Genomic DNA, 27,687 nt, shown 5'->3' with positions numbered 1-27,687 from the left:
AGGCACCTATGCACTCCTCCACCATCCCATACATGTTCGGCCATCAACATTTCATTTTCAACCTACTCTTTGTTAGACTCGTACCCATATAACCCTTTTGAGCCAACTCCTCCAGTTTCCTGCATAAATCCCGGTGTGGACACTAGTCGATCACTCCAGGATAATCCAAATTCCAATCTGCACAACTCGTCAACCTTAAAGAATGAAGAGGACCGATAACTCACATGGCCCTCCTCGCTCAATAATCCATAACTTGCAAAAACTCCTCATCCCCCTGTACCGCTTGCAACTAAACCGATTTGTCCACTATTGCAAATACTGTGCCACCTACCCTTGCCAGCCATTCTTTGGGTTCCTTCTCTATCACCCTGACATCGCCACCAGGCAACCTAGAAAGAGAAAATACTCTAGCTGTTTGCCTACCTGGAACAAAATACAACAGTGAAATGGTATGCTTGCACGACAGCCAGCCATCCATCTAGCAATATGAGGTGTCTCCCACCTACCCTGAACCATTTGTGGAGAAGAAGCATTGTAATTGCTTGTGATCACGTACAGAATACCCCATACTTACGTTCTAAAATACCTGGATGCCCAATAACACACTAAAGCCTCCTTAACATTGGGGCAATTCAGCTCACTCGGCCTCCGTGCCCTGGAAGCAAATGCAATGGGTACTTCGTACTGAGAATGAGGCAGGAGTCAGGATCACAGGATAATGTCCTGTGCCCATGTTATTGCCCAATTGGAAGCCGACGGCTCTAAATTTAGGTAGTGACATTATCCAAAGTGACAATACCCTTCTGTAGGTCTGTAAGTGTATTAGCACATGGAGCTGTGAAACAAAAAAGGAAGCAATGTTTATTGTGGGGGGGAAAAATAACAAACAAGTAACTTGTAATGCATATTCAATGAAAATGGAACTCGCAATAATACACTTTTCCCATTTTGTGTTTTGTTGGGGTAGGGTTAATCAATTCGCTGCACATGCTCCTCTCTGACTTTACACACCTGAAGACAAGTGTTTGTGCCGCTTGCCAGGCTGCTTCTGGAGTCCGAAGGTTTGGAATGAGGTCTATACCAGAGATTATAGACTGCATTACGAGCATTCAGATTGGCTGATTGGAGGTTTTTAGTGTAATCCCAGGACAAAACTGGCAGATAATGGCCTGAAAGTTCAAGTTAATGCCTAAGAGAAGCACGGGCATTCATGCAGGCTTCTGAGTCATTAGCAAGTTGTGTAGTCCATGGGCGAGAGTTATAAAGCTATAGAAGTTTCCCAGGAAAAGGCTGCGTGTGCTGCAGTGCCCAGCCATACAGGCGAGAGATGGGTAGGTAGGGAAACCGTAGGTCGTCTGATTTCCAATTGCATAGCTGGCACAATCCAGCAATTTTGCGACAAGGAAGAGGAGGCAGTTCAGAGGCATAGAACACTTGAGCATCTGGTTGTGGTGGGAGCTGAAAGGCTCCAAAAGGGGTACATCAGGAGGTGAGCAGTGGCTAAGGCACAGCCAGCAGCATGGAGCAGCACACTACATTAATGGTGCAAATGAGAACGTGCAGCTGAGAGGTTGAGTGATGTAGGGAAGAATATGAGGACTATACTGGTTATAGTAGACAACGGATTTACCAACGGAAGTGGGGAAATGCCAGAAGTGGGTACTAATTATTCGCAGATATGCTTTCTTTATCACATGATGTTCAAAATCTCAATAGCCATTTAATCACTTACTGTAGTTGAGATTAAACTGAGCGACTCCAGTTCCTGGGTAAAATGACCCTCGCTCAACGGTGACCAAACAATGTTTGCTCTGTTTCTGCTGAATGACTTCCTTAACTCCTGAAGCCCCCTGGTTCATCAAGTTCCAACCACGAATGCATCCATCCAGGCGAGGGTTAATCTAGGGCACACAAAGAGGCAGCACTGAAGACTTACTACTACCAATTTCATGTAACGTGTTTTAGATTAAAGTGCTATATAAAAAACAAATTATTATTACTGAAATTGAATGCTCTTAAAAATGCACAGTTTTTATTTTGAGGGTTTTTTTTCTAAGAAAACTAGTTTTTGAAGCAGAAAAAGTACAAAGAGTAGACCTTTAACACCACTTTCAAATCTCAAATTGTTTGGCCATGAACAATCGCAATCACACAGGAATCCTAAAAACGGTTCCTGCAAAATGTAGTTGCCTGTTCCATTGTTGACATTTATCCAACTGCAATAACACTGTATGACTAGTACCGTATTTTCTCCACGTGATTATCAGTAACATGATAAACAGTATGAAATTAATATTTATTTTTTATATTGCGTGCACTACCTTTCCGCAAGACAACTCATTCTTAAAAACTGAATTAATTCCTTTGCTCCCTAGTTAGTGGCAGCCAAATTACATCTGAGCAGATCAGATGTTGCAAGTACTACGGCAAATGCCATCATGTTCCCTTTCCAAAACTATTCGTAGCAAAGCAAACTTAATAAATATTTTCTGAGGAAATTCTGAAACTCAATGTGAACAATGAAGCAACTTCAGAGATTTGATAATCTGGTGTAAGAAATGGAAAGGTAATGTTTTCTGCAAACGCAAAAAAGCTCTTAAAAGAGGCAAATGTTTAGATTAAAGATAAATATTACCGGTTTAATGAGACCATCAATTTTGCGTGGTAGTCCGGCAATGTATACTTTCGTTTCCAGAACACCATTTATAGGTTTGAAAAGATATCTCGGACTGTTAATGTTCATGACGGCTTCTTTGGCAATTTTCACACCAATGCTGTTTTCCTGCTCTTCCACAGTGACCTACAAAGGGAACCAAAACAGGATGTGTTTCTGAAGACTGGTTTTACAAGAACCTCACATGGTTGAAATGCCTAGCGTCCAAAAAAACCTTCAGAATTATTTGATAGCGTACATGGAAAATAAATGGCAAAGTGTGACAAAGTAACTACTGCCCTGCAGAAGTACTGGAATGAGAAGTAGTTTGTAAACTCCTACTCGGCCCGACACTACTAAACCAAGCAGTGATCACAATGAAAGGTGAAACGGGTACAACATGAATGGCATACCTCCTTCGCCTCCATACAGCAATAAACACCCATTTTAGGGGCTAAGCCCGAAGGTAACAGCCCAGAGCCCAAGTTATAGGCCTGAGCAAAGGAAAGCAAGGGCCTTAACACCAGGCACCAGTGCCATTACCACTCAAGAGGTAAACCCGCAGTCTGCTAGGAGCAATGTATTTAGGAGAGACGTCCAGTTGCAATGAACTCATAACCAGTTGTTTCTAACAAATACACGCTCGTCTAGGATGGCTACCTTGGAACTGGAGGGCGAGGCTCTTCCAAGGCAGCCATGGACAGGCAGCGAGATGCAGTGTCAGCGCAACTGCGAGAACTTCAGGTAAAAAGGGGCTGGGAGAATCGGCAGAAACTGCAGGGGGGAGAAATGAGGGAAGCGGTGGGGAGCGGAGGGAAGATGGCGGGTAGATGCATACAGCACGCGGGTTTCTCAGAATCCGGGCATGGGTCTGTTATTCAGCACGTTTTCGAGCAACCTGATTGGCTGACACAACAGCAGAGGGTCCTGTTAGGGTAGCAGGGGCGAAGGGCAGTCTAAAATATTCAAGAGGGTGTGATCCTGCATTGAAGCATCTAAAAAACAACTTTAAACTAAAAGCACAAACTATTAAAAACAGTAACAATCGCGGGGCGCTCGAGAGCCCGAGCAAGATGGAGGCAGGTTGACGGAGCGCGGATGCAGATGAGCTTTCTTACCGCAGAATATCCCTCTTAATCGGTGCACTGACGTATCCTGATGCTAGTATTCTGCGGCGGGGAGATAACTCCCGGGAGACGGCTCATTAGCCATCACTAATGGTCTGCTAGAAGCAGAGCCGGCCTAGTGGGGGGTGAGCCGGGCGACCGCCCAGGGCGCCATTAGCCCCTCCACGCCAGCTCGGAGGAGTCTTTCAAGGGCTCCCCCGAGCTGGCATAGTGGGAGAAGGCGTGGCAGGTGCCTCATTGTCCTTAAATGCACCCGTGGCGGCGAGCTCATTTAATGACAATAGGGTGCTTACGCGCCCTATTCATATCAATAACTCCTCGCCAGATTGACAAGGTTAAAAAAAAAGAAAAAGAAAAGTGCCCCATCCTTGCCCCGCCCCTTGTTAACTAGGGGTGCGCGGGGGGCGCTAATTCGCCCAGGGGGCTGCTGCCGTTAAGACAGGCCCTGGCTAGAAGGAGGAAACACCGTGGGCCTGCAGATGCTGTGAGGGAGTTTGCCTAACCACTGAGGCCCAGTGGAACGCCAGATTATACCCATACCCCCGGGTGCCAACCCATGCCAGGGGGTGCCGTCAGAGGTCTGTGGATGCCTGGAGGCACACCAATGATCGATGCGTTATGACCTGCCTGCGAAGACCTGGGTCTATGCTGGAGGACACAGAATTACTGGCGTGCTGGCTACTGTGCCCCTACCTGCATGCTGAGATATCCGGGGGACGGTGGGCAATGTGGTGGCCCTGGAGCCGCATTGAACTAAACCGCCAAGCAGGAACTCCGACAAGACACACCACGCCCACCCGCTCCATCCGACACCAGCAACAATTCAATCCGCAGGTGAGCCATAGTGAGGTGCCTGTGACGCATGGGGTTTGCAATGTCCACATAATGGGGGAGGCGAGGAGAGAGATTGGGCCTCCTCATGGTGACAGTCAACGTTCTGCATGAGGCTGCATGGGGCCTGCAGCCCAAACAGCATACCAGATTACCAGATTCAACACGATCAGTGAAAGTGCAAGTGAGATGTATCCCAGTATCTAAAAGGCCCACTTATTTCTACCTACTGCCTGCTGTGTACTCAACAGGGCCTAAGTCTGGAATAGGCCGGGCCACAGACGACCGTGCAGCCGCACCAGGGTTGAGGCAGAGACTCACACACCTAGGGACCAATGGCCCCATAATCTGCGGAAGTTGGGGCCTGCATTGCTGGCCCTAATGGTCAAGGTGCCAACATGGGGGCAGCTAGGAGGGAGTTGCTGCAGAGGAGCCTTGATCTTACCTGAAGGAGCAATCCAGCAGAGGGGCGCGTACCCTGTGCCCAGATCCGGTGAATTGGACAATGACTAGGACCCTAGGGGCCACCCCCTGTAGGTCGATATCAGCTGAGTATCGCCATCGGGCCACTATCACAAAGTGGTCATTGGTGCAGAGGCGACAACTGTCATCAGTGCTGAGGGACCACTCTCCACAGTTGCCTGCACAACTACAAACATCATTGAGCGGTGCAAATGTGGGGGCCCAGGAGGCCCTGTTCTTACGCCCTCCTGGTATGCTGCTACCAGCTCCTGGCCCTACTCCTGACACCACCACGAGTTCTAGTATGACTGATACACCACTAAGCTGCTCATCCCAGAGACAACCCACGATGGAGGCCCAAATTCAGACCCAACTACAGGCAATCCCCCAAGAAATGAAGGCTATCAGGCAGAGGACCCAGGAAACTAATAACACCGGCCAAGACATTAAACACTAGCTGAAAGATGTCAATACACGACTCAGTGCACAGGCAGAACAAACAACAGATAATGAACAGCGCATCAGCTCGATGGAGGACATTGTCGATATAAGAGAGGTGCAACGCCTGGGTGCTAAAATGGTGGACCAAGAGAACAGGTCATGTCGGAACAAGATCCGCCTAGTATGTCTCCCGGAACACAGTGAGGGGTTAGACCAAGAGGCCTACATCTATAACTTTCTCCTCTAGAAGTTGCACATCCAGAAACCGAGAAATCTGCTCATAGAACAGCCGCACAGCGCGTCCCTGTCCCCAAGCTGGCCTTAGGTGAATGCCCACGCATCATTACCATGCGACTTTTGAACTTTCAACATAAGCTGGCCATACTAAAGGCCTATAAGTCCGTGGGCACAATACGTGTTGAGGGAGCTGACATATGCATATTCAATTACTTTTCCATCAAAGCTTCAAAGCGCTGGAAGGAGTTTAACCCCATATTTGATGCTCTGAAAGGCACAGACGACAGATTTTATCTAAAATTCTCAGCCATGTGGTGTATTCTGCTAGAGAAACAATGGCACTCATTTGATGATCCAGAGGCGGCATGGTGCTTCCTAAAACAACAAGAACTGGTCTCCTCCGAATTCCCTACTGCAGACACTGTTAAACCCGGGCTGAATGCATATCACCCCCACTTAGGCCACAACGCCGGTCCCGGCCACAAGGATGCTGGAAAAGAACGGGCAAGCACCTGGCGGATTCTGAACACAACCCTGAGGCGCCAGTGAAATGAGGACTACATGACTGCTGCCAAGAATCCCGATTTGGGACTTCCCCAATGGACTACAGTTTGCCATGCCAGGGGTGCGTCAACAGGGGACCATGCCCCAGGTGAACCATGCTGGCTTTCTCTTAAGACACTGACATTGTGAAGTTGCTGTCCTATATAGCCCAAGCAACGGGCAGAACTAGCTAGCACGCTACGGATGGGATGGCACATGATTCATAACCTGTGACCCTAGGCTCATCTTCTCACCGAAGGTTTTGTGTTTCATGTTAACTGTTCTGCTTCTGACCAGTGTTTCTGACACCGCTAGTGTCCCCTGGACAGGGATGTTGGTATGCATGGGGCGCGGCCACGGTCTACGGATCCTTCCCGCTGAGTCCTACGCATGGGCTTTTTCTGCTCTGTATTGGGATACAGTTCTGCTATCCCAATTTCTTTGATGGTTTTTGGCTTGGGTTTGTTTTTGGACTTAATCCTCCATATGTAACTCCAGAGGCATTATGTATTATGTAACTACTTTGTTAGTTTATATAGCAGTGCTGCTGACCCGGAGGCTTAAGGGCGCTGAGAGACAGGAACAAAACAACGAAAAACAGATAAATACACAGGTATTGCAGAGCCTATCTGCCACAGCAGTTCTCCGATGGTGAAACATCGAGATTAGTTAAAAAGAAAAGTATTAAAGGGATGGTCTAGTAAAAAAATGTTATTGTCCCTACGGGTCGGTCATGTTTTTTTAAGCCTAAGTGGATCGATTTTAGAAAACTTTCCTATGGACCTTACCCGAGTTTTCGTCCATTAAACGCACGTGAAAACAAGCACCAGGGAGCCGCCATTTTCTGATAATCCTATCTTTTCTCTCATCGCCCTGGCTGACCTGCTTTTGCGGCACTAAATCATATCCCCCGCCCCTGAGCCTGTCATCAGCAGACGCGTACCGCCCATTTCACAATGCCAAAGCACGTCTCGTGTCAAGATTTGCTGCGCTCCAGCTAATGACGTGTCGCCATGGAAATGGCAGGACGCCTCTTTCCTCAATAAGTATAAACAGACCGTTTCACAACACACAGCAGCAGATTTTCGATTCCATTCCTCTCTCTGTGTTACTTTGAGTATTCTGAGACTCGTTACTGTGCTCTGGTCAGCTACCTTCGCCGCTTGTAGCCCGTGTGAACAGATACCAGTACCACCGCTATAAATTATTTTAGTTTGTTTAACACACAATGGCTACAATAATGCCCTACATGTACGAGCCCGAGTATACCGAGGAGGAACTACTGGAAAGGGAAGCACGCGAAAACGATGGGGATTCGGACGGCAGTTGGCAGGACGAATCAACAGATGAAGAGCCTGGGCCTAGTCGAATGGACGGCGTCTCCACCTGGTGCACATGCAATCGGTGCGAGCTAATGCCAACTGAGGACGAGAACTGCTGCTGCCGAGAAAACTCGGGATGCCTGGCCTACATTTCGGAAGGCGAGCCATGACCGCAATGCATCACCGAGCTGCCAGACTTCAGGGCAGCCTGCCTCACACGGGCCGTGTTGAGAATAATGATGGTGCTTATGCACGAACTTCGCGCAACTGTTCGTCCTCGTAATCCGAGTAACGAGTAAGTATACTATGCTTGTCATGCCACTCCTATTTCATGTTCTTCTACGATATCCAAAATTACATCTACATATCAATGTAACGCATGTAAGTCGTTCAATAGTGTGCATTGTCTAGATTGCATTTGTCCGTGCAGAATGCCATTAGTTACAAGAATTGTCATTGACAACAAACGTTTATTAAACTTATCTTGGTCATTTAAAAACAGTTTGTTTCATTCCTTTTCACAGGTGGTACAGGCTGGTGGCCTATCGTTCCTTTACATGGTGGCTCCACGGGAGGCTTGGACACCGCATTCGAAGAGTGATACCCGCCTGTGCCGTTCGTGCCATTAGTGAAACGTTCCCGAGTGACAGCGGTCAGTACGGGGGATTTTCTCTCGCTGTGCTGCAACCTGACCTGTATAATCTTTAAAGTCTTGTATTTTTGTGTCATGAAAATAGGATACAAAATAAAACACCACATATATTTTAACAACGGTTGTTTCTATTTTTTGAATGAATCAAGTGTGTCTCCATTCAAGGGTGGACGTCAGACATCTGTGCTCCGAATGGGTGAAGGTCTAGTCGCTGTGAAGCAGGGTGGTCACTATCTATCTAAGCTAACATAACATATTCTCGATAATGCATGCACTAAATAACACTTGTTCAAAGTCTTTCAGTAGGTTATGTCTCTATAAAAGTCACACATATATCTATACTAACAATTACCATTGGATTATACAGGCCTTAGGGTCTTGACCACTATAATACACCGGTTGAAGTGTGGGTCTGTGCTCACAAGAATCTCCGGTATGTGGCATTTGTTATTGATAAGCAACGATATACTATCATTGATATAAAGGCGATATACTATATATTGATATAAAGGCGGTTCGCGCCAGTGGATGCGCGCTGGCATGGGGTCTGTCAGGGGCGCAAAAGGCCAAGGTGCCAAACTACATGTACACTTCAAAAGGTATCCCACGCCAATGGGCCATCGGTCACATGGCCTCCTCAGACCTAGTGTCTCCAGCCAGGCCTCCCCTTCAAGCAGGCCGCCCCCCTGCAATCCACATAAGTGTGTCTCCATTCAGCAGTCTTCCTGTGCCTTATCTGCACGCCCCAGGCCCATCCATCCCAACCCCCTCTACCAAAGGCGGTTCGCACCCGGGGATGAGTGCTGGCATGGGGGGCTGTGACGGGCGCAAACGGCCAAGGTGCCAAACAGCATGTACACTTCAAAAGGTATCCCACGCCAAGGGGCCATCGGTCACATGGCCTCCTCAGACCCCGTGTCTCCAGCCAGGCCTCCCCTTCAAGCAGGCCACCTCCCTGCAATCCACATAAGTGTGTCTCCATTCAGCAGTCTTCCTGTGCCTTATCTGCACGCCACAGGCCCATCCATCCCACCCCCCTCTACCAAAGGCGGTTCGCACCCGGGCATGAGCGCTGGCATGGGGGGCTGTGACGGGCGCAAACGGCCAAGGTGCCAAACAGCATGTACACTTCAAAAGGTCTCCCACGCCAAGGGGCCATCGGTCACATGGCCTCCTCAGACCCCGTTTCTCCAGCCAGGCCTCCCCTTCAAGCAGGCCGCCCCCCTAAGACCACGACATACATACGTCATTCATTCACAAACACACCCCTGTTTCTAATACTTTATAAACCACTTGATATGTCTCATGAGAACATCTTTGTGCTTTGCAAGTCAACTCCTGAACGTGTTACCTGGCAACCACTGAGGTCTACGCTAATCTGCTCGCCGTCGTGCTATCCGTGAACTTCTTTGACCGCTTAGAGCAAACCCATCAGTGTGCTACCTGTGGCCACCCACCTATTCTCCTGCAACATACTGCTCTGCTTGCTGAATCCAACTGTTTGTTGGTCAAGGTAAGGCCATGTATCCTAGTCATATTTCGCAGATTTTTAAATTTCTATCTGTTTGCGAGTAGAGTACACAATAGTGCTATGTTCATTGGCCTCATTGCTATTGACTTGAGTTTCCATTGCTATGCTATCAATAGATCTATTTATATTCATCTGTGTCTATTGTCATCGAATTGCATCCTTTGGGGGTCCAGTCTATAATGTAAGCATGTTTCCTTCTCGTGCAAGACAGAACATCCAAGAGACGAGTCACATGTTCAGATTTTAGACACATCATTTATACATTTCTGCAACTTATGCAAATACTAAGCCGCACATAATGAACTGGTATAGTTCCTGCGACCAAAACAAACCTTGCATTGATCATTGTATGATTCATTTACTTTTGTATCAAATCTTTATTCTTGAAGATTGTATAATGTTGATATTTACTTTTCAGATTTATCAACAATGCCTGCCTGTGCGATTAGCGGTTGCCCTTCGAAGACCCATGCGAAATCTGAAGGCACTACAATGCATGTATTCCCGAAAACTGTTGATCGAATAAGAGAATGGGTCAGACATTGCGGATATCCACTGGATGAGCTGGAAAGTAGAGTCCAACAAGTCTTACAGGACAAGAGGGGTGATCGATACCGCATCTGCAGCCGGCACTTTTCCTTGGACATGTACACAACATCTTGGGTAACAAAGAAGAATAAACGGCGAACGATACGGAAATTGCTCGAAAACGCTATTCCCACTCTATTCGTCCACATTCCGCCACCGGTGAGTCAAGTGTCCGGATTTAACTTTAGGCCTTGCGGTAGTGTGTAGGTAGCCAAACGGATTAATTGATATTGTAGGTGTTATATCCCTTGTAATAATTTCGATATTGACATGAGTGTATAGTTTTTTGAATAATGACATTTATCAATATATTCTTTTTCGATTTCATAACCCACAAACGCAATGTATATATATGGGAACAGGGAACTGTGCTGTATTGAGCATTTTTCAAGTATTCTGTCGCCTTACATGGCTATTTTTAATATTGGCATTTCATTATCAATCATTAATTTACCTTTACAACTTCTTGACTATCCCTTGAATCTGAAGCAAGAACATTCTACATCCTTGACGTGGTTGCAGTTATCAACCACTTCTAGCGCGTATCAGGTAATCTTACTAGGCTAATCCGCTACAGACTTGTTTTATGCATGTCAAGTAATAGTTTTATTTTATCGTGTAATTATTTTACCGAATGTTTGGTCAGTGCTTTCCAATTGATATACACCTTAGTTATCGTCCACTGGTGTTTGTTTTCAGTTATAATTAGTGTTATCCATACTAATGCAAGTACTGTCTTTCAGGGAGATGCTGAAGCGTCCGCCACATCTACAACATTTCTAGATGTTCTTCACCAGCAGGAGGTATGGATACTAATAGCTCTATCGAGCGTCATCATCAGAGCTGGAATTCTTGTCGTTTGATTGTTCTACACAATGTTTCATTTGTGGTTAGCCGTTGATATGAACCTGTGCTGTCGACCCCAGGTGTGTGTTATGTTTTCACTATTGTAATCCTCACTAATGCAAGTACTATGTTTCAGGCAGTTGATGGAGCATCAACCCCTGCACTTGATGCAGAGCCTGACATTCAAGTAATTCCAGGGGAAGTGGAAGCGGGACCATGGGTATACGAATTGGCGCAACAGCTTTCGGAAGTGCGCACTACATTTGCAACATCCATAGATATTCTTCAGCAGCACGAGGTATGGATAATGACAGCTCCATCATGCGTGATCATATAACGCGATTCCATTTGCTATACTTTCTTCCCTATTAACGCAAGTGCTGTGTTTCAGGGAGACGACGAAGCTTCCGCTACAATCACAACATCCAATTTAGATGATGCAGATGTAAATAAATCGGAGAAATAAGTCGATGAAATGTGATCATATTTAGATTTTCCTTGATTCTTTTGGACAATGCATCATTTGCGGTTATCTCTTTATATGTACCTGTGCGTTCGACCCCAAGTGTGTGTTATGTTTCCAATATTGAAAACCATACTAATCCAAGTACTGCGTTTCAGGGAGATGACGGAGCTTCCACCACAATCACAACATCTCATTTAGATGATGCAGATGTAAAGGAATCGGAGAAATAAGTCGATGAAATGTGATCATATTTAGATTTTCCTTGATTCTTTTGGACAATGCATCATTTGTGGTTATCTCTTTATATGTACCTGTGTGTTCGACCCCAAGTGTGGGTTGTGTTTCCAATATTGAAAAGCATGCTAATGCAAGTACTGTGTTTCAGGGAGATGCGGATGCCTCCTCTCCAATACAACCATTCATGGCAGTCCATGCAGTGCCAGAGGTATGGATACTGACAGTTCCATCGAAATAGATCATCACTGGTCGAATACTTGTCGTTTGATTGTTGCACACAATGTTTAAATCGTGTTTGGCTATTGAGAAGTACCTGTGTGTTCGTCCTCACGTGTGTTTTATGCTAACAATATTTTGATTCATAGTAATGAAAGTACTATGTTTCAGGGAGACGATGGAGCCTCATTCCGTGCTGCTATGCGGATACAGAAAATATAGTCGTTAGAGCGCAAGAGGAAGGGAGGACATGCGGAAACGAATCGGAGCTACAGCATGCAGATGTTGAAGGTCGAGTCAAAAAAGTTGCAAAGAAAAAAAAACAAAAAAAGGTTAGTTACAAACAGTTCATAACTTTAAAAAAATGTTTGTGCAGGGGTCTATTTTATGTTTTTTTCCAGTCTATTCTACTAACTCCATCTTGTGTTTAAACTGAACATCCCTTTTCCAATCTCTCCTCCAGTAACCCGTGGGTGTCAGAACTATACATACACAGACAGTAAAGCGAATGAGAGATGTGGCTTGCCTGAACATGTACACTATGGGGGAACTATTAATTGAGGCGAGGCGTGTTCAGGCTCGAGATGCTCATGTCCAATGGCCAGAACATTAATTAACTGTGTTTGGAGACTACAGCAAAGTTGCATTGGACCATAGCTACAGTGCGACCGCACCACCACAAGAAGATGTTATTGAATGTATTGAAGATAGTTCTGAAGTAGTTGCAGATAAATTCACACCCGCCAAAAATTTGCCACCAAAAAACCTGTCGACATTGTTGTGCTCTCCCATCAATGTTGAAGTAATAGATGTCGAAATGACAGAGAATGAACCAGCTGCAGCATCCATAGACCATCAGAACTTGATATCAGCGATATTACTTTCCAATGTGTTGAAATCTCCACAACGTCACAGGCCGAAACAACGTTGACGCAGGATGACAGTCTAATGAAAGAGCAAATACATTGTATTCGACAGTTGTTTGATGGAAATTATAAGTATGCTGAAATGTGTGCATTCCATTAGAGGGAAAGTATGTGGGAAGCCATTGATTAATGTGACTCGTCAAATAAAAGGCAGTACCGTCAAAATAAATGCCGGCTGTAGATTAAATCATAGGTTCTCATGGTCTGCACAACCGATGCTGGGCAAACTGTCAGCAGGCAATCTACTGTGTGCAGCTGCATCACTTTTTAGTGGCTCCAGTTTTAGAAAGTTAGAGGCTTTCTTTCAGTTTGTGGGACTACATTTCATTTCTAAAGCGCTGTACTACATATACCAACGTGATTATCTGTTTCCGGCCATTAGTGATGCTTGGAAAATTGAACAATTGTCTCTAGCAAGTACATTCGAAGGCAAACGATTCAGGCTAGCCGGCGATGGACAGTGCGACAGCCCTGGATTTTCTGCCAAGTACTGTACCTACCACTTTCAGGACATGGATAGTAAGAAAATTGTGAGTTTGGTGGTCGTGCAGGTAACACAATGTACATCGTCAGTGGCCATGGAGAAACTAGGATTTATAAAATCAGTGGAATATCTACAATCAAGGGGAATGCACATCGACCCCAAAGCCACGGATAGACCCGTTTCAATTGCCAAGACAATGAGAGAGCAGTTCCCACATATTAAACATCAATTTGACATATGGCATCTTGCTAAATAAATCAATAAGAAAATCTCGGCTGCAGGGAAAAAAAAAAGGTTTTGAAAGTATTTTGCAGTGGTCACATTCTATCACCAACCATCTTTGGTGGAGCTCAAAAACTTGTGAAGGGTCAGTGGAAATACTACTTGAAAAATGGCGGTCACTGATGCACCACTGTACCCACGTTCACCGCTGGACAGCAAATCAACATTTCCACCAATGTGAACATGGCCCTTTGTCCCCAGAGGAGGCACGGAAGAAGAAGTGGTTGATTCCATCTTCACCGACACACAAAGCCATTGAGAAGATTGTTTTCGACAAAACTCTATCAAGAGATTTGAGAGGACTGACAGAATTCTGTCACAAAGGAGATTTGGAGGTGTTCCACAATATGTGCCTAAAGTACAGGCCAAAACGCTTGCATTTTAGCTTTCGGGGCATGAAACATCGCACTCTACTAGCGGTCTTGGCCCATAACAGCAATGTCGGACGTGAACAATCTAGGACTAGGGGTAAAGTAAGGATGCCTCGCTACACTAAGGTGTTTTCAAAACGAAGTAAGCAATGGGTGATCAAACCAGTCTATGATGAAATGCAGTTCGACTTTGTGAAAGGCCTTATTGTTGCTGTTTTAGAGAAGCACAGATATGGAATTTTGGACGTTTCTGTGCAGAGCAGTGATCCATTGCCACCAAACATTGCGACTGTGCCATGCCCACCCGAAGCACAGCTGATTGTGAAGTACAAATGCCGGTTTAAATAATTGCAATACGATTGTCTTTTTGTAAATAAATGTTATTGTACAGTGTACCTGTAAACCTAACCCCTACCTTCACCATCATGGGTGGCGAACAAGCTGGGTGTCCTCTTTGAATTCTCTCTATTCACCTCATATATGTGTATGTATATATTTTTCTCATGTCTCATCTCATGTAAATGTAAATGCTGCACACTGTTAACGGAGGGGAGGCTTGCGTATTGCAAATAATAAAACAAACAAACAATACATCTCACTTTTAACTCAACTCCTGTGGTACTTTATACTTTCCCTGACCTTCCGCCAAAAATTAAATGTCTCAATTTGGGCTGCAAAGCTCGCAGACAACAGGGACAAAATTGGGGCACTTAGAACGCGCCAGCCAGAGTGCGGGCCGTGGCATTTGGGAGAGAAGCCAGTTCGCATTTGCACATTGAGGCGCACTACATAGACGGATTCTAAACTTCAAGTTCTCACAGATGCCTATACTACGTGATGTTGCAAATAAAGAATGTGAAGGACAGCGGCTTTGATTTTCAGCTCGCGCCCAGATGAGGCCCACATGTCGCACTGGAAGTATACGGGTCTATTGTTTTTTGACCTTGAGACAGGGACCATGCCGAAAGAACTACATTTGAAGGGGGTGCGCAATAACGTAAGAGACGATAAGGCAGAAAATTCAGAAACTAGACCGAGTTTCATTTTAGTTCAGTATACGAAAACTCGTTGTCAAGAGCACGGTCCGTTTTACAGACTGCATTACGAAGAGACACAATGGAAATTTCAAATATAATGTAAGTAAATCTTTACACGCTTTTATACCGGAATGAAGATTTAATGAATGGATGCATGAATAAATGAATGAATGAAGAGCTAGGAAAAGCAAGTAAAACGTGTTCGTAGTGGGCACATGGGCATGCAGGTCCACTGGTCTCACCGATCTCGGTCCTTGGCCCAGCCACTTTTCCCTGCACTGCCTCCCTGCACTACAGGACTGTCTCTGTATCCTTCAGCCCCTTCTCCTGGCATTTACCTTGCACTTGCCACCAGCTGGCCCTATTTAATTTGTATTCAACTAACCATGTACAGCCCTTCCCAAGGGCGATCAGAAAGACACCTGGCCTAGTAGGATCGTTGTCTGTCTGCCCTTGTTCCCCACCTGCCTCGTCGCGCCTCGAAACACTTGAGTATAGGCGCGTTACAAATGCCATATCATATATCATATCATTCCTCACGCATGTAGACTAACTGTTGTTTATCATTGTGTGTTGGCCTCGATTTATTTCGTTACTTTTCGCATTGATTTTAGAGCCGAACATACTCCATTGAACTATCCTTGCAAGCAAATAGTTTCTGATCGGCTGTAATAAATAAAATAAGTAATATTAATGAAGATCGGCTGGCGAGACTAATTATAATTTTTTTGTTTCCATAACAAGTATTTGCTCCCCTTCTGCTACTGCCATCGGTTTGAGACACCAGCAGATGGCTTTTACAGTAGACACCTGCAGCTTCGTGTGAACAACTGGAGCACACTGACAATTTTATGGGACGATCGCCAAGGGCCCACATGCCCTTACGCTGTACTAGTGGCTAGAAGCAACATATCAACCTTTACGATGGACTAGTGCCTAGTTGATGGAACAGCCTTGCGGTTCACCGTGCTTCCAAAGTGCTTCTTTTAACGAAAAGCAACACCCTGTGTACCATGGCTGATACAGATAAAAGAAAATAAATGGCTTTCGGAGTTCATATGGCAATTGCTGAATATTCTCTAAACATTTAATGTAAAATAAATGTACTTTACCAAATGTACCGTGTTGCTGTTTGATTTTAAAGTACAGTTTCATATTCCGAATTGTGGCACGCTGTGTTGTGAGATGGTCTGTGTTGGTTTCCGGGTTCTGTGTGGAGTCGCATAGAAGACGACTGGGCGTGTTTGCCTACGCAGCACAGTAACGTCACGGAGAGAGGCGGGGAATATGAATGTTTTGATAATGTCAGGCTCAGGGGCGGGGGATTTGATTTAGTGCCGCAAAAGCAGGTCAGCCAGGGCGATGGGGGGAAAAGATAGGATTATCAGAAAATGGCGGCTCCCTGGTGCTCGTTTTCGCGTGCGTTTAATGGACGAAAACTCGGGTAAGGTCCATAGGAAAGTTTTCTAAAATCAAGCCACTTAGGCTTAAAAAAACATGGCCAACCCATAGGGACAATACCATTTTTTACTAGACCATGCCTTTAAGAATTTTCCGAAAGATCATAATGGACGGTTCTTCTCTTATACTTAGCAGAAGACCATTCCATGCAGCCAGAGCTGCAGCGTAAAATGCCCCCTTCTTAGCCTGCACTAGTCTACAAGACAGGATTTTCTATTGAAAGGCATTATTAGATCTAAGATTGTGAGTATTAGATAAGCTCGTGCAATACTTTTTAGGCACAATAGTCATCAACATAAGACGGAAACAAATTCTGTCTTTGATGGGAAGCCAATGAAGACTTCTGTCCTCAGATATATGGTCCTTTTTCTTGCAGTCCATAATGACTCTTACTGCATTATTTTGTACAAACTGCAGCCTATTGACCTCTGCTTCGGCTAAACCAATGAGGAGACTGCTGCAGTCGTCAATTCTAGATCCCATCAGTGTTCTTGCTAATATTTCCTAACTCTCTTTTGAGATGAAAGGGCGTGTGTGGGTAAAAAGCTTGATATAGCTGGCGAGACTAAACTGCTGACTTGGGCTTTCATATGAAACCTGAATATTCAGGTTTCGAACGAGATAAAACCCCAGCGTCTTGACCTTGTTTTTGATTTTAATTGTACAACCATCAATCTGAAGCTGGGCATATTCCGCCTCCAACTTTTGGGTTTTGGCTTCAGTCCCTACTAACATCAGCTCAGTTTTGCAAGTATTAAGAGAGAGGCCATTCATACGCATCCATCTTTGTATTAAGCCATAAATCCTATTGATGTTAAGTTCATCTTCTTCAAACTTGCCTGTCAATGGCACGACACATTGTGTGTCATCGACATAGTTGTTAAACTCAATGTTATTGTCCTCTAGAAAGTCAACGAACAGAACTGTAAAAATGTTATAAAACATTGGCGACACGCATACCCCCTGTGGCACTCCCTGGGCCAACTCGATAGGACTAGCATCTGCAAGAGCGCTGCTCACCCTACACTGATGTTCGCTCAAAAAAGATTTCACCCACTGCACTACTGGTGTTGCAAAACCTGCCACCTCCTCCAACCTACCGACCAAAAGAGCATGGTCGACCAGGTCGAAGGCGGCAGACAAATCTAGGAGCATAAGCATGGTTGTTTCTTCCTTATCCATTTGATGATGTAGCTTGGATAAGGTATAAAGATCACGATACTAAACTCAGCTGGTGAATCCACTGAGGGTACCTCTCCCCTTACCCCGCGGAAAAAGGGATGACTTACCTCATATGCATTACCCTCAATATCCAAGGGTTGGGCCACCCCATAAAAAGGAAACAAATGCTCAACTATATGTGTAATCTACAAGGGAATATTATTTTTCTCCAAGAACCCCACCTCAATGCGGTAGAATCAGAGAAGCTATGTCTAGGTTGGGGTAGCGGTGCACTCCCCACGGCAGGGCAAAAGAGGAGACCCCATCTTAATGAGGTGCGGGTCCCCTAACAGGTCCTCAACACACTTAGAGATGGGGGAGGCAGATATTTCTTGGTGCAAGGCCACATACATCACCAGCTCATTACCCTTCTCAATATATACAGGCCACGACCGACACACAGTCGTCCTTCATGCATACCTTCTCGGATTGCGCACAATATATGGGGGCTTTGGCACTAGTGGGAGGAGACCTAAATGTAGCCTTGGTTCTATCACTAGACCGATAGAACACACCCACAACTCCACAATCTAGCCCGCAACCACCCTCCAGTCCCTTCTGACAGAATTACGCCTTAGAGATTCTGGTGAACCACACATGAGCAACAAAGAGACTACACCTTTTACTCCAATAGGCACAGCAGCTACTCCAGGATAGATTACTCTGTCCTTCCCTTTAATACCACCCATCTGATCCTCAAATGAGACATACTGGCCTCAACCCTCTCGGACCATGCGCAGTACTGCTACATATCAAACTACCGGAGGTCCCTCACAGGAGGCCGGAGGGGTTCCGGGATACTCAGATTTTCTTGAGTGCTTAGAGGGTGATAACGACATGTTTTGGGAGACTAATATAACATCGGACTACCCCGCACTAAAATGTTGAGAACCATAGACCCATGTTGAGGGCAATGCATTTCAAGATGGACCCATAAGCTAAACACATCGGGGGAGCGGGAGGAACTGAGAGCTGGCATACTGACCATAGAGAGAGAACATAAGTGCACACGGAACCCGCAGACGCACGCAAAACTCACCGGGCTTCGATCAGACCTGAAACATTCGTATTTTCCACAAAGGCCCAGAAATCCTTCGCTAGCTGGTCGCAGACTTGTTGTGAGGGAGAAAGACCGCTACACCTCATGGCGTTAGCTCTACGCAATAGACAGGCAACACAAATGATCAACTCCGTTTGAGATCAGGACGGAAATCTTCTAGAGGGAGATGAGAATAGCAATGACAGTTTGCACAATACTATGGCGCGCTCTACGCAAAACCAGCCCCATTTGCTCCTCATAGTATAAATGAATTTCTGGCGACCGTGGAGCTCCCCAAACTGGGGATGTCCCAAAAGGAAGGTCTCGCGGTTCTGATAACCGCTGCTAAGGTGCTCCCGGCAATCAACTCCTTGTCGACAGGCAAAGCGGCTAGCTCCGATGGACTTTCCATCGACTTTTATAAAGCGATGGCAGACCGCTTACCACTCACTTTGCAGTCTGTGTTCGCAGGGAGGGGGGTACCACAGCCTCCAAACACACTCCATGCAGGCGGCCAACCTTGTGGTGTTCCATAAGAAAGTGCGCAACCCCGGAGAATGCAGGTCCTGCCGACCCATCTTCCACATCAACGCTGATGCAAATATCTCAGCACAATGCCTGGCGCAACGCATCGAGGGACTACTCCTGCTTCTCATCCACAGAGACCAAACGGGCTTCATACATGGGAGACATTTGGCCGACAATGTCTGCCGGCTGCTATATTTTATCGCAGGGGGACTGACCCCGCGGACGGACTCCTAACAGACACCGAGAAGGCATTGGACAAAGTCCAGTGGGACTTATGTTTCAAGTGCGAGACACATTTGGTTTCCCGTGGGAGTACATCAAACTAGTGAGACTCCTATACACGAACCCGATGGCATCAGTGGTCACCAATGGTGTTACGTCAGCCCCCTTCTCCCTGTATTCTGGTACAGGGCAAGGGTACCCTACGCCAGGCACTACGGGACTTTGGCCCTATGGCCAGTTATGTCATTAATGGGACAAAATCTGAGATCCTCCCGCTAAGACCTGAAATCCCCTCGGACACCAGAGGGGTAGTGCCCTTCAAGCTCCAACTTGGCCATATTACATATCTTGGTGTGAAACTCAGCCCAAACCTCGACAAGATACTGCGACTAAATTCTCCCCCGATCCTGCAGAAAATCAAACAAGACCTACTTCGATACGACTCAATCCCGCTTTCCCTCTCTGGAAGAATGAAAGCCTTCAAAATACCGAAACTGACCAATCTAGACAAGATGCTCCCCTTTGCTCCGACAACACAAATATTTAAGGAGCTTGACGCCTGCAAAGCAAAATAGATTTGTAGGGTTATGAAAGCGTGGCTCTGGCTAATAATCCTCCAGGCTCCAAAGTCATACGAAGTGCTTGCTGTACCGGCGTGGAAAACATTATTTGGCCGCGCAAGTGTGTTGAGCCAAATGGTGGCTTAACACAGAGCACCTGACCAGCTGGAAAAGTATGTAATTGTCACGATCTGAAGCCCTGGCAATCCATCCAAGCAGGCTTCCAGGCGAGATTAAGGGGCCGATGCTCTCGCAATGGCACAGATTACGGCCAGTACTTGGCTCACCCATACAGGCGACGCCAACCTGGGTCCAATGACGCAACACAGTTCGACCAAGAGCAATGCCTCGAAGAAGCCTAGCACAGGCAGACAATTTTTGGATCAATGCAGCTTAAAGGTGCTCAAATCGGTTCAAAGTGTAGAGTGCCGAGGGCAGCTCTGTAGGGTCTTTGCAGTAGCTCAAAGTCATCCATATCACTTGCAACAGCTCAAATAGGCTTGAAATGGCAGAGCGAAAAAGCAGCTTATTTTGGTGCCTGGGTTGCTGCGAGACCTTCTCCTATACTGGGTCCCCCAGGAAAGGTAAGTCTGTCTTCTGCATTTTCCAGTGTGGAGGCGTGCCAGAGACACTTGTTATGTTAACACATTTATAATGTGCCAAAGCCCGAAGGCATCCAGGTGCCCGGTCCAGTGCTTGCCACTGCACCGGGTAGAGTCATCTGTACCAGTGTGCAGCAGCAGTCGGGTCTTTTCAACAGCAGGTCACTTTATTAAGCAGTTAGGCAGCGGGTCTGCACTCTCCTTGGAAGACCTTATCTACACCCCAATGACTGGAATTCTTGGCAGTTTTTGCCCCAACAAAGTTGCTGTGAAATCTAGTAAGGAATTCCCTTCAAAATCACATTAAGGTGGGGAACGGTCTTACCACCTATTTTATTTATTTATTTCCATTTTTAGAAAGTGCCACACGGCCTTAGGCCTCAGAGCGCAACAAAGAACAAGAAAAAAGACAAACAAAGTGATCAAAAGTCAGCAAGGATCAAGAGAGGGCCGGCAGGGATCATTCAGCATTCTGATTAAAGAGGAAGATCTTTATTTCTTTTTTAAAACTTGCTAGGCTTTCAGTCATACGTATATATCCTAGTAGAGGATTCCAAAGCAGGGGGGTTTGGACATTAAAGGTGGTACCTCCAAAGTGCACCAATTTGTACCTGGGTTGGAGGAATGTAGGATAAGTGGAGGAGCAAAGCTCCCTACCTCCAACTTTGGATTTTATTCTGTCGATAAGATAACTGGGACACATGTTTTTTTGACATTTAAAGGACAGGGTCAGGATCTTATGGATGACCCTCTGCCTTACAGGTAACCAATGAAGCGACCTTCTGACCTCTGAGATATGGTCACATTTGGGAAGACCCTGAATTTATCGAACTGCATTGTTTTGTGCGACCTGCAGGGCTTGAATATAAGCTTGCAGCGTGCCACCTAGGAGACTATTACAATAGTCAAGTCTAGAGTTGACTAGAGCAGTGGTGAGCAGGACACAGTTGTTAGACGAGAGAAAGGGAGGAATTTAATTAATTTGTTTGGAGATCAGGCTGCAGGATGAGCAGATGAAGGCCACGTGGGGACGCATAGATAGTTCATCGTACAGGATGACTCCCAACGTCTTCACCTTCTTCAATACAGGGATAATGTTTGAGGCAATTGTGAAATTAACGTAGACAGGATCTAGCCTGACCAAGCAGACTTAGAGGCCACAATTAGAAGCTCAGTCTTATGCAATTGAGGGCAAGTGAGTTGGTGGCCAACCAATCCTGAATGGCTTTATAGATGGAATTAATGGCAGCCGAGTCCTGCTCATAATTCCCACTCAGCTGGGGGATGGCCTGGGTATCATCAGCGTAGTTGGTATACCGAGCCCCCAGTGCATCCAGCATGTCAGGAGTGGGTGAATATAGATATTAAACAGTGATGGGGAAAGGCAGGACCCCTGTGGAATTCTGCAAGTTTGGGAGACGGGGTCTGAGCTCTCTTCTCAAATAGCCACACAGACAATACACGGGCCAAGAAAAGATGAGATCCATTGGAATCTATAATAATTTGGCGAATTGGTCAATTTCAAGCCTTCTGTAAGGAGCCAACTCTTGCTGTGCAAGCACGCAAGTGTGCAAACACGCTGTCAGTGCCCAGGGTGCCCTGGCGGCAGGAAGGTAGAGGGGCTCACAGGAATAACATATCCAAGATGACTGGATCCTTCCACCAAGTACAGGTCCTCTCCCAAGCTACACTATGCTTACCCCCTTTCCTATCTGCCAATCTGTGATTTCGTTATTGAGTTGCAAATATCATTTTAAAGCTTGCAGCCCAAGCCTTACCCTTGGAGGAGGTATGTCATGCTGTCCCAAGGTGTCGATACTTCCCAGCAGAGAACAAAGAGCTTCCTGAGCCAAGCCTACAATCTGGTGTGGCAGAAACATCCAGATGCCAATACAAAATAAATGGCCCTGCAGCTGTACATCAATGGAATACATCAATGGAAACAACAAGATGACTATGGATTGGGTTTTGGCAGATTTTATGTCATCTCCTATAGGCCTATATATCAAGTATGTATAGTTTTATATATAGCCCCAGTTCTGCCTCCTGATTAGGAAGACACACAAGCAGATAAATATACTTCAAATCATCTCTGCCCGCTTTTTATGGCAACCCAGTGCAGTTTTAATCTGATTGCAGCAAGCTGTTTCAGAAATGCAATTTACTCTATCAGCCATGTTGCTAAAATCACATTGTAGCTGCTGGTGTGTCAGTAAACAGGGCCCAGAGAAGTACACATGTGTGAACTATATTTTTAGCAGGGGGCATTTGTAAAGTGAGATCTATTTATCAGAGCTCACTTTCTGAGACTGGAGTCACCATTATTTTGCATACTAAAAATGAAAAAGCTCAGGAATGCACGCCCTAATAAAATACATGTTCCTTGGGTACGAAAAAATGTTTAGGGGATTGCCCACTGAGACCCACAAATAACCACTACATGTATGTGTTCCATTTTAGCAGCTACATTGCATTTCCTGCCCACAAAGTGGATGTTCTAGGACTTCAGTTTCAGCGGTGGAGTGGAATTATCGGTAGAATCTGCCAATTTCACTCAGCCAGCTAAATGTTCGCCCACAACCAAGTGTGTGGGAGCCAGTAGAAAAGAAACATTTAATTGGCACTGTGCTGTTCAACAAAGTTTAGTGTTGTTTGTTTTCACATTTACATTACCTTCCAGACGAAAAGAAAGTGATTGCCCGAAATCACGATGCTGATCAAGTGCCGGCGGTTTGATTAGACTGCTGATAACCTAGTTCAAAAAGAAGGAGCTAGGCTACATTCCTCCCTAACAATATTATTTTGCAAAAGATGTTTTGCAATCTGCACAGAATGCTGCATTTTGATGGGGCATAACACTACTGAATGTAATGCAAAGCAATATTTGTGGTGAATTAATTTGTATACACACCTAGTGGGAACTAGGGGGGTGGTCACAGTGTGTCCTGATTGAGAACAGACTTGGTTGGAGGAAAAATTGCAAAAGTTCTCTGATGCACACTTACAAATTCCCCTTGTGGCACACACCCTTCCAAGCTATTCTCCTCACCTGAATGGGATAGAAGAAATAGTACAACACTGACGCTAAGAATAAGGTAAGAGTTTACAGTAAGGTATAATTGTTTCGATGAAAGTCATGAAAATGGTTATCAAGGACAGAGGAGCAGCTGTGCTGTAAAAGACCAGTCAATGGTGTCAAGAGAAGGCATGGAAATTGTTGAGATTATGTGTCTATTGCGGTCAATATTTATCATCACATTCCATTTTCTGTCACAGGGTGACATGGATCAAGAAATATGCCAAAGCAAAATGATACAACGAACTGACAATTTATTTCGGGATAACTTACAGGAGGAGGGCATAGAAAATGTTAAAAAACAAAAACTCAAACGTTCAGGTCTCTTAAAGTCTGCGACTCGCCTCTCTCTTGGGGTTCTGGTCTGCAAGCCCAGTCTTTTGTTCGTATCAACTGTTTTTTTTCACGGTCCCCAGGTTTTCTCCTGTGGGAAAACTGTTTTCTTATTTCTGGACCTGAGGTTTTACTGCCCCCATCTCGGTGTTCTAGGTGTTGCGAGCTACATGCTCCCTTCCTCCCAGATAAATGTCTGTTGAAGGTCTCTGAGGGGTTCCCACACCTTCACTCTCCGACAGATGTGCTTTGGGGGTTTCTGAGGAGTTCCTAAAGCCATTGCATCAAAGTTCCCAGCTGGTAACAATCGCCACACCTCAAGTCTTGGCACCTCCTTAAGGTACTCTGTTATTATCTGTGGGTCAGTTACTGAGATCGGAGAACACCTGGTATCAGGCAGGGAATGGAGGAGGGTCCAGCTTCTCACTAGGCTGGTCCACTACCTCATTATCTTCCTCTTTCCCTGCCTGCTCTGGTTCTTTTATAGTAGAACCTACGTCTCTCTGCCTCCAACATCTGTTTCCTCCTGCCCTGTACCACCTGCTTAGGAGCAATCAGGTCATCTGGAAGTTTCTGGCTCACTTTACTGAATAGGATGTCTCCTGGCCCCCTTTATTTCCAACGCAATCTCCCTTTAGCTATTACTCAGCAGGATTGGTCCTTCACCTCCTACTCTGAAGTTCTCTTCACTATTGCCTCACCTTATCCGATCTTCCTTTGTCCAGATCCTCCTAGCAATCCACCTCCTCTGGTGTTCTTCCCACCTCACTTACATTCTGCACCACCTCGTCCTTATTAATCCACCTTCTCCCAATTGCATCTGCACCTCTACTCTTCTATTTCCTTCTGCTGTCCCGCCTTGACAGTATACTCTCCTGAGTCACTGTTCCTCTCTGGATCTCACTGTCTTGCTCAGTCACTGCTCACCAACCACCTTCCTCCAAACATCCACACTCTTGCTTTCTGTGCTTGGGATTATAGTGGCCATAGATCCCACTGTTGGGCTTTTCATCAGGGTTTGCAAGTTTGGGAGCTCTACACCTCTAGTGCTAGTAAAAACTTAGGCAGTACGGTAAACCCTGCAGTACATTCTAAGAAGGCAAGTAGGGACCCTGGGTTTGGGAGGATTGGTGCATTTTAAACGAGAGCAAGGGACGGTCCTGGGACCCAAAACATTTTCCAATAGAAATCTTTGAATAGTCCCTGAGACTCGGAGTATCATTAATATAACGCCTCCAGATCACATTGAAACAGAATACTGGAAAAAATGGAAAAGAGATACATTTTTCTGACAAAGAGTTAAAAGACAGGGCTTAAGGAGACAATGGAATGGATTAACACAAAAAGATAAGCAACCTATATAAATGTTTCTCAAGGTTGAATATGGTGTTTCAGACATGTTGACCACTAAAGGCGTTAATGCTCCTCCAAGTTCTCTAGAAATACAAAATTAAGGGAAAACAGGAATTGCCATGAATTGTGAAAAGGACTATATTTTGATTACATCTGTAATTAAACAAGGACGTTGGGGCTGAAAGAACTGAGTTTTGGTTGACAGACAGGGGGGGGGGTTAATAATAAGACATTTATAATTCCGAAGAGAGAAATCCATGTACGAGGTCTTTAGCAGATAGCCATTATAAGTAGAACAGGTGTGCAATAAAAACGTATTGCATGTAATTCCAATAGGGTGATTAGTACACTGTTAAAAACACATGGTGCTTGAAGGCATTAGGTCACATTAAGTACAAGAAACTTTCAAAGATGCAGTAGCCGAAAATGCTAGGGGAAGTCTGCCAAAATTGAGTAACTACGCAGAGTTGAGTGGAAGGCTTGAAATGAAGAAAGAAGCCAACAGACACATCCGTTGAATAAAAAGTAAGATTCAAAATGGAATACTGAGCATTAGCATCATGATTAAATAATAAGTAGTTCATTTTAAAATGGTCTATGAATCACAAAACATGGTTGAAGAGAAAAACTGTAAGCAAATTAGATTCCCGAAAAGAAAAAAATATATATTCATACTTGCTCAGGATCATCACTCCACTTGGGGCATACAAACAAATTGGGTAAACGGAACACGAAATCTAGTGTCATGCCAGAAAATCTAATGATAGAGGAAGTGTAAACCTTAGAGCAAAAGCTGCCGGAAAAGTGTTGTCAAAAAGAAGTAATCTGGATAACAGTTAAAACAGTTCGGTATTGGGCCTAGACCGTGGACAAACATACACATTGGAACTTTATTCCGTATGTCCTTTTGTAAAGAATAGAGTGGACATGGATAAAAGAGAACGCCTATTTTCAAGCTAAACAATTGGGGATGATTAGGAACACAATCAAAGACATGAAAAGCACACAGATGTTACATGAATATAATTCAATGAACAAAATGGAGATTAATAAATCTCCTACATGTGCAATTTACTGTCGGAGTGAAGAATTCTGGTTATTTTGGTGCATTAAATAATTGCAATGATGTGATAGAAATCTGAATAGATTAGGTGTTTTGTAGTGGGTTTTATACGTTGACTTCGTCCTACCTCATGAAGTAGTCCCAATAATGCAATGGTAGGAATGAAACTGGTTTGGTTGAGGATTGGAACATCATTGAACTAGGGTATGACCATGGTCTAATGTTATATACCAATATGTCTGCTACTGATGCACAATAGTAAATAGTATGGGCTGTAATTATAGGCATTAGCAGCGACAAAGAAACCACGTCTTGGGCATTTTTTAGAATGGAAATATGCAGGATATATAGACCATGAATTCTATGTCAAGACCGGAGGCTCCCATTATGCTTCCCTTTCTTTTATTTGACAATAAATAAAAAGCTCAGCAGCAAGATATTTGTGCACCAAAAGTGAATGTGTCATGAGTAATGTGCAGAAAACAGGTGCACCAAATATATATATAATAAGCATAGCAATATAACAGTAACATCATAACCTAAAAAGTAAGAGTCTCTGAAGAAATTACATTTCCCAGGGAGCTTAGCGCCAGTTCATTTAGAGGCCATCAGCACGTGACCTAGTCCAGCAATAGTAGTTCAGATCCCCTGCATAAACAGTCCTAAACATGATGACACTTCCTCTTTCTTTGCTGCTCACAGCAAGAGATAAGTACTTCATGTTTAGCACTGCTTACGTCATGATTTTATAATTTAAAAGATAACGTTGCAAAATGTCATAATATATGTTTACTGCATGGTTATAGACTTATACGAATTTTACTTTCAATATTTATAAAAATATATATATATATATATATATATATATATATATATATATAAAATTCATACTTTTATGTTGAGCTCCGACGCCAGTCCTCTGGCCTCGGAGACTGCTTAATGTGAAGCTCCGCTTCACACGGTCACAGCTGATCAGC

At 44.9% G+C, this 27,687-nt stretch overlaps 1 protein-coding gene across 1 annotated transcript in view; it reads right to left on the bottom strand.

Annotated features, from left to right (window-relative positions):
• PROS1 (protein S) overlaps positions 1-27,687 on the bottom strand; it is an 858,149-nt gene that overhangs the window by 311,336 nt on the left and 519,126 nt on the right. The window contains exons 11-12 of the mRNA XM_069637200.1: positions 2,636-2,800; positions 1,733-1,901 (exon numbers count right to left, since the gene is read on the bottom strand). Coding sequence (XP_069493301.1) covers positions 1,733-1,901; positions 2,636-2,800 — 334 coding nt within the window. The remainder of the gene's footprint in view (positions 1-1,732; positions 1,902-2,635; positions 2,801-27,687) is intronic.

Source organism: Ambystoma mexicanum, chromosome 7p (genome assembly GCF_040938575.1).
Source record: "Ambystoma mexicanum isolate Mex_15411 chromosome 7p, UKY_AmexF1_1, whole genome shotgun sequence".
In the NCBI taxonomy this organism is placed as follows: Eukaryota; Metazoa; Chordata; class Amphibia; order Caudata; family Ambystomatidae; genus Ambystoma; species Ambystoma mexicanum.
The sequence above is the reverse complement of the archived record's forward strand: the minus strand, read 5'-3'. Positions and strand labels throughout refer to the sequence as shown.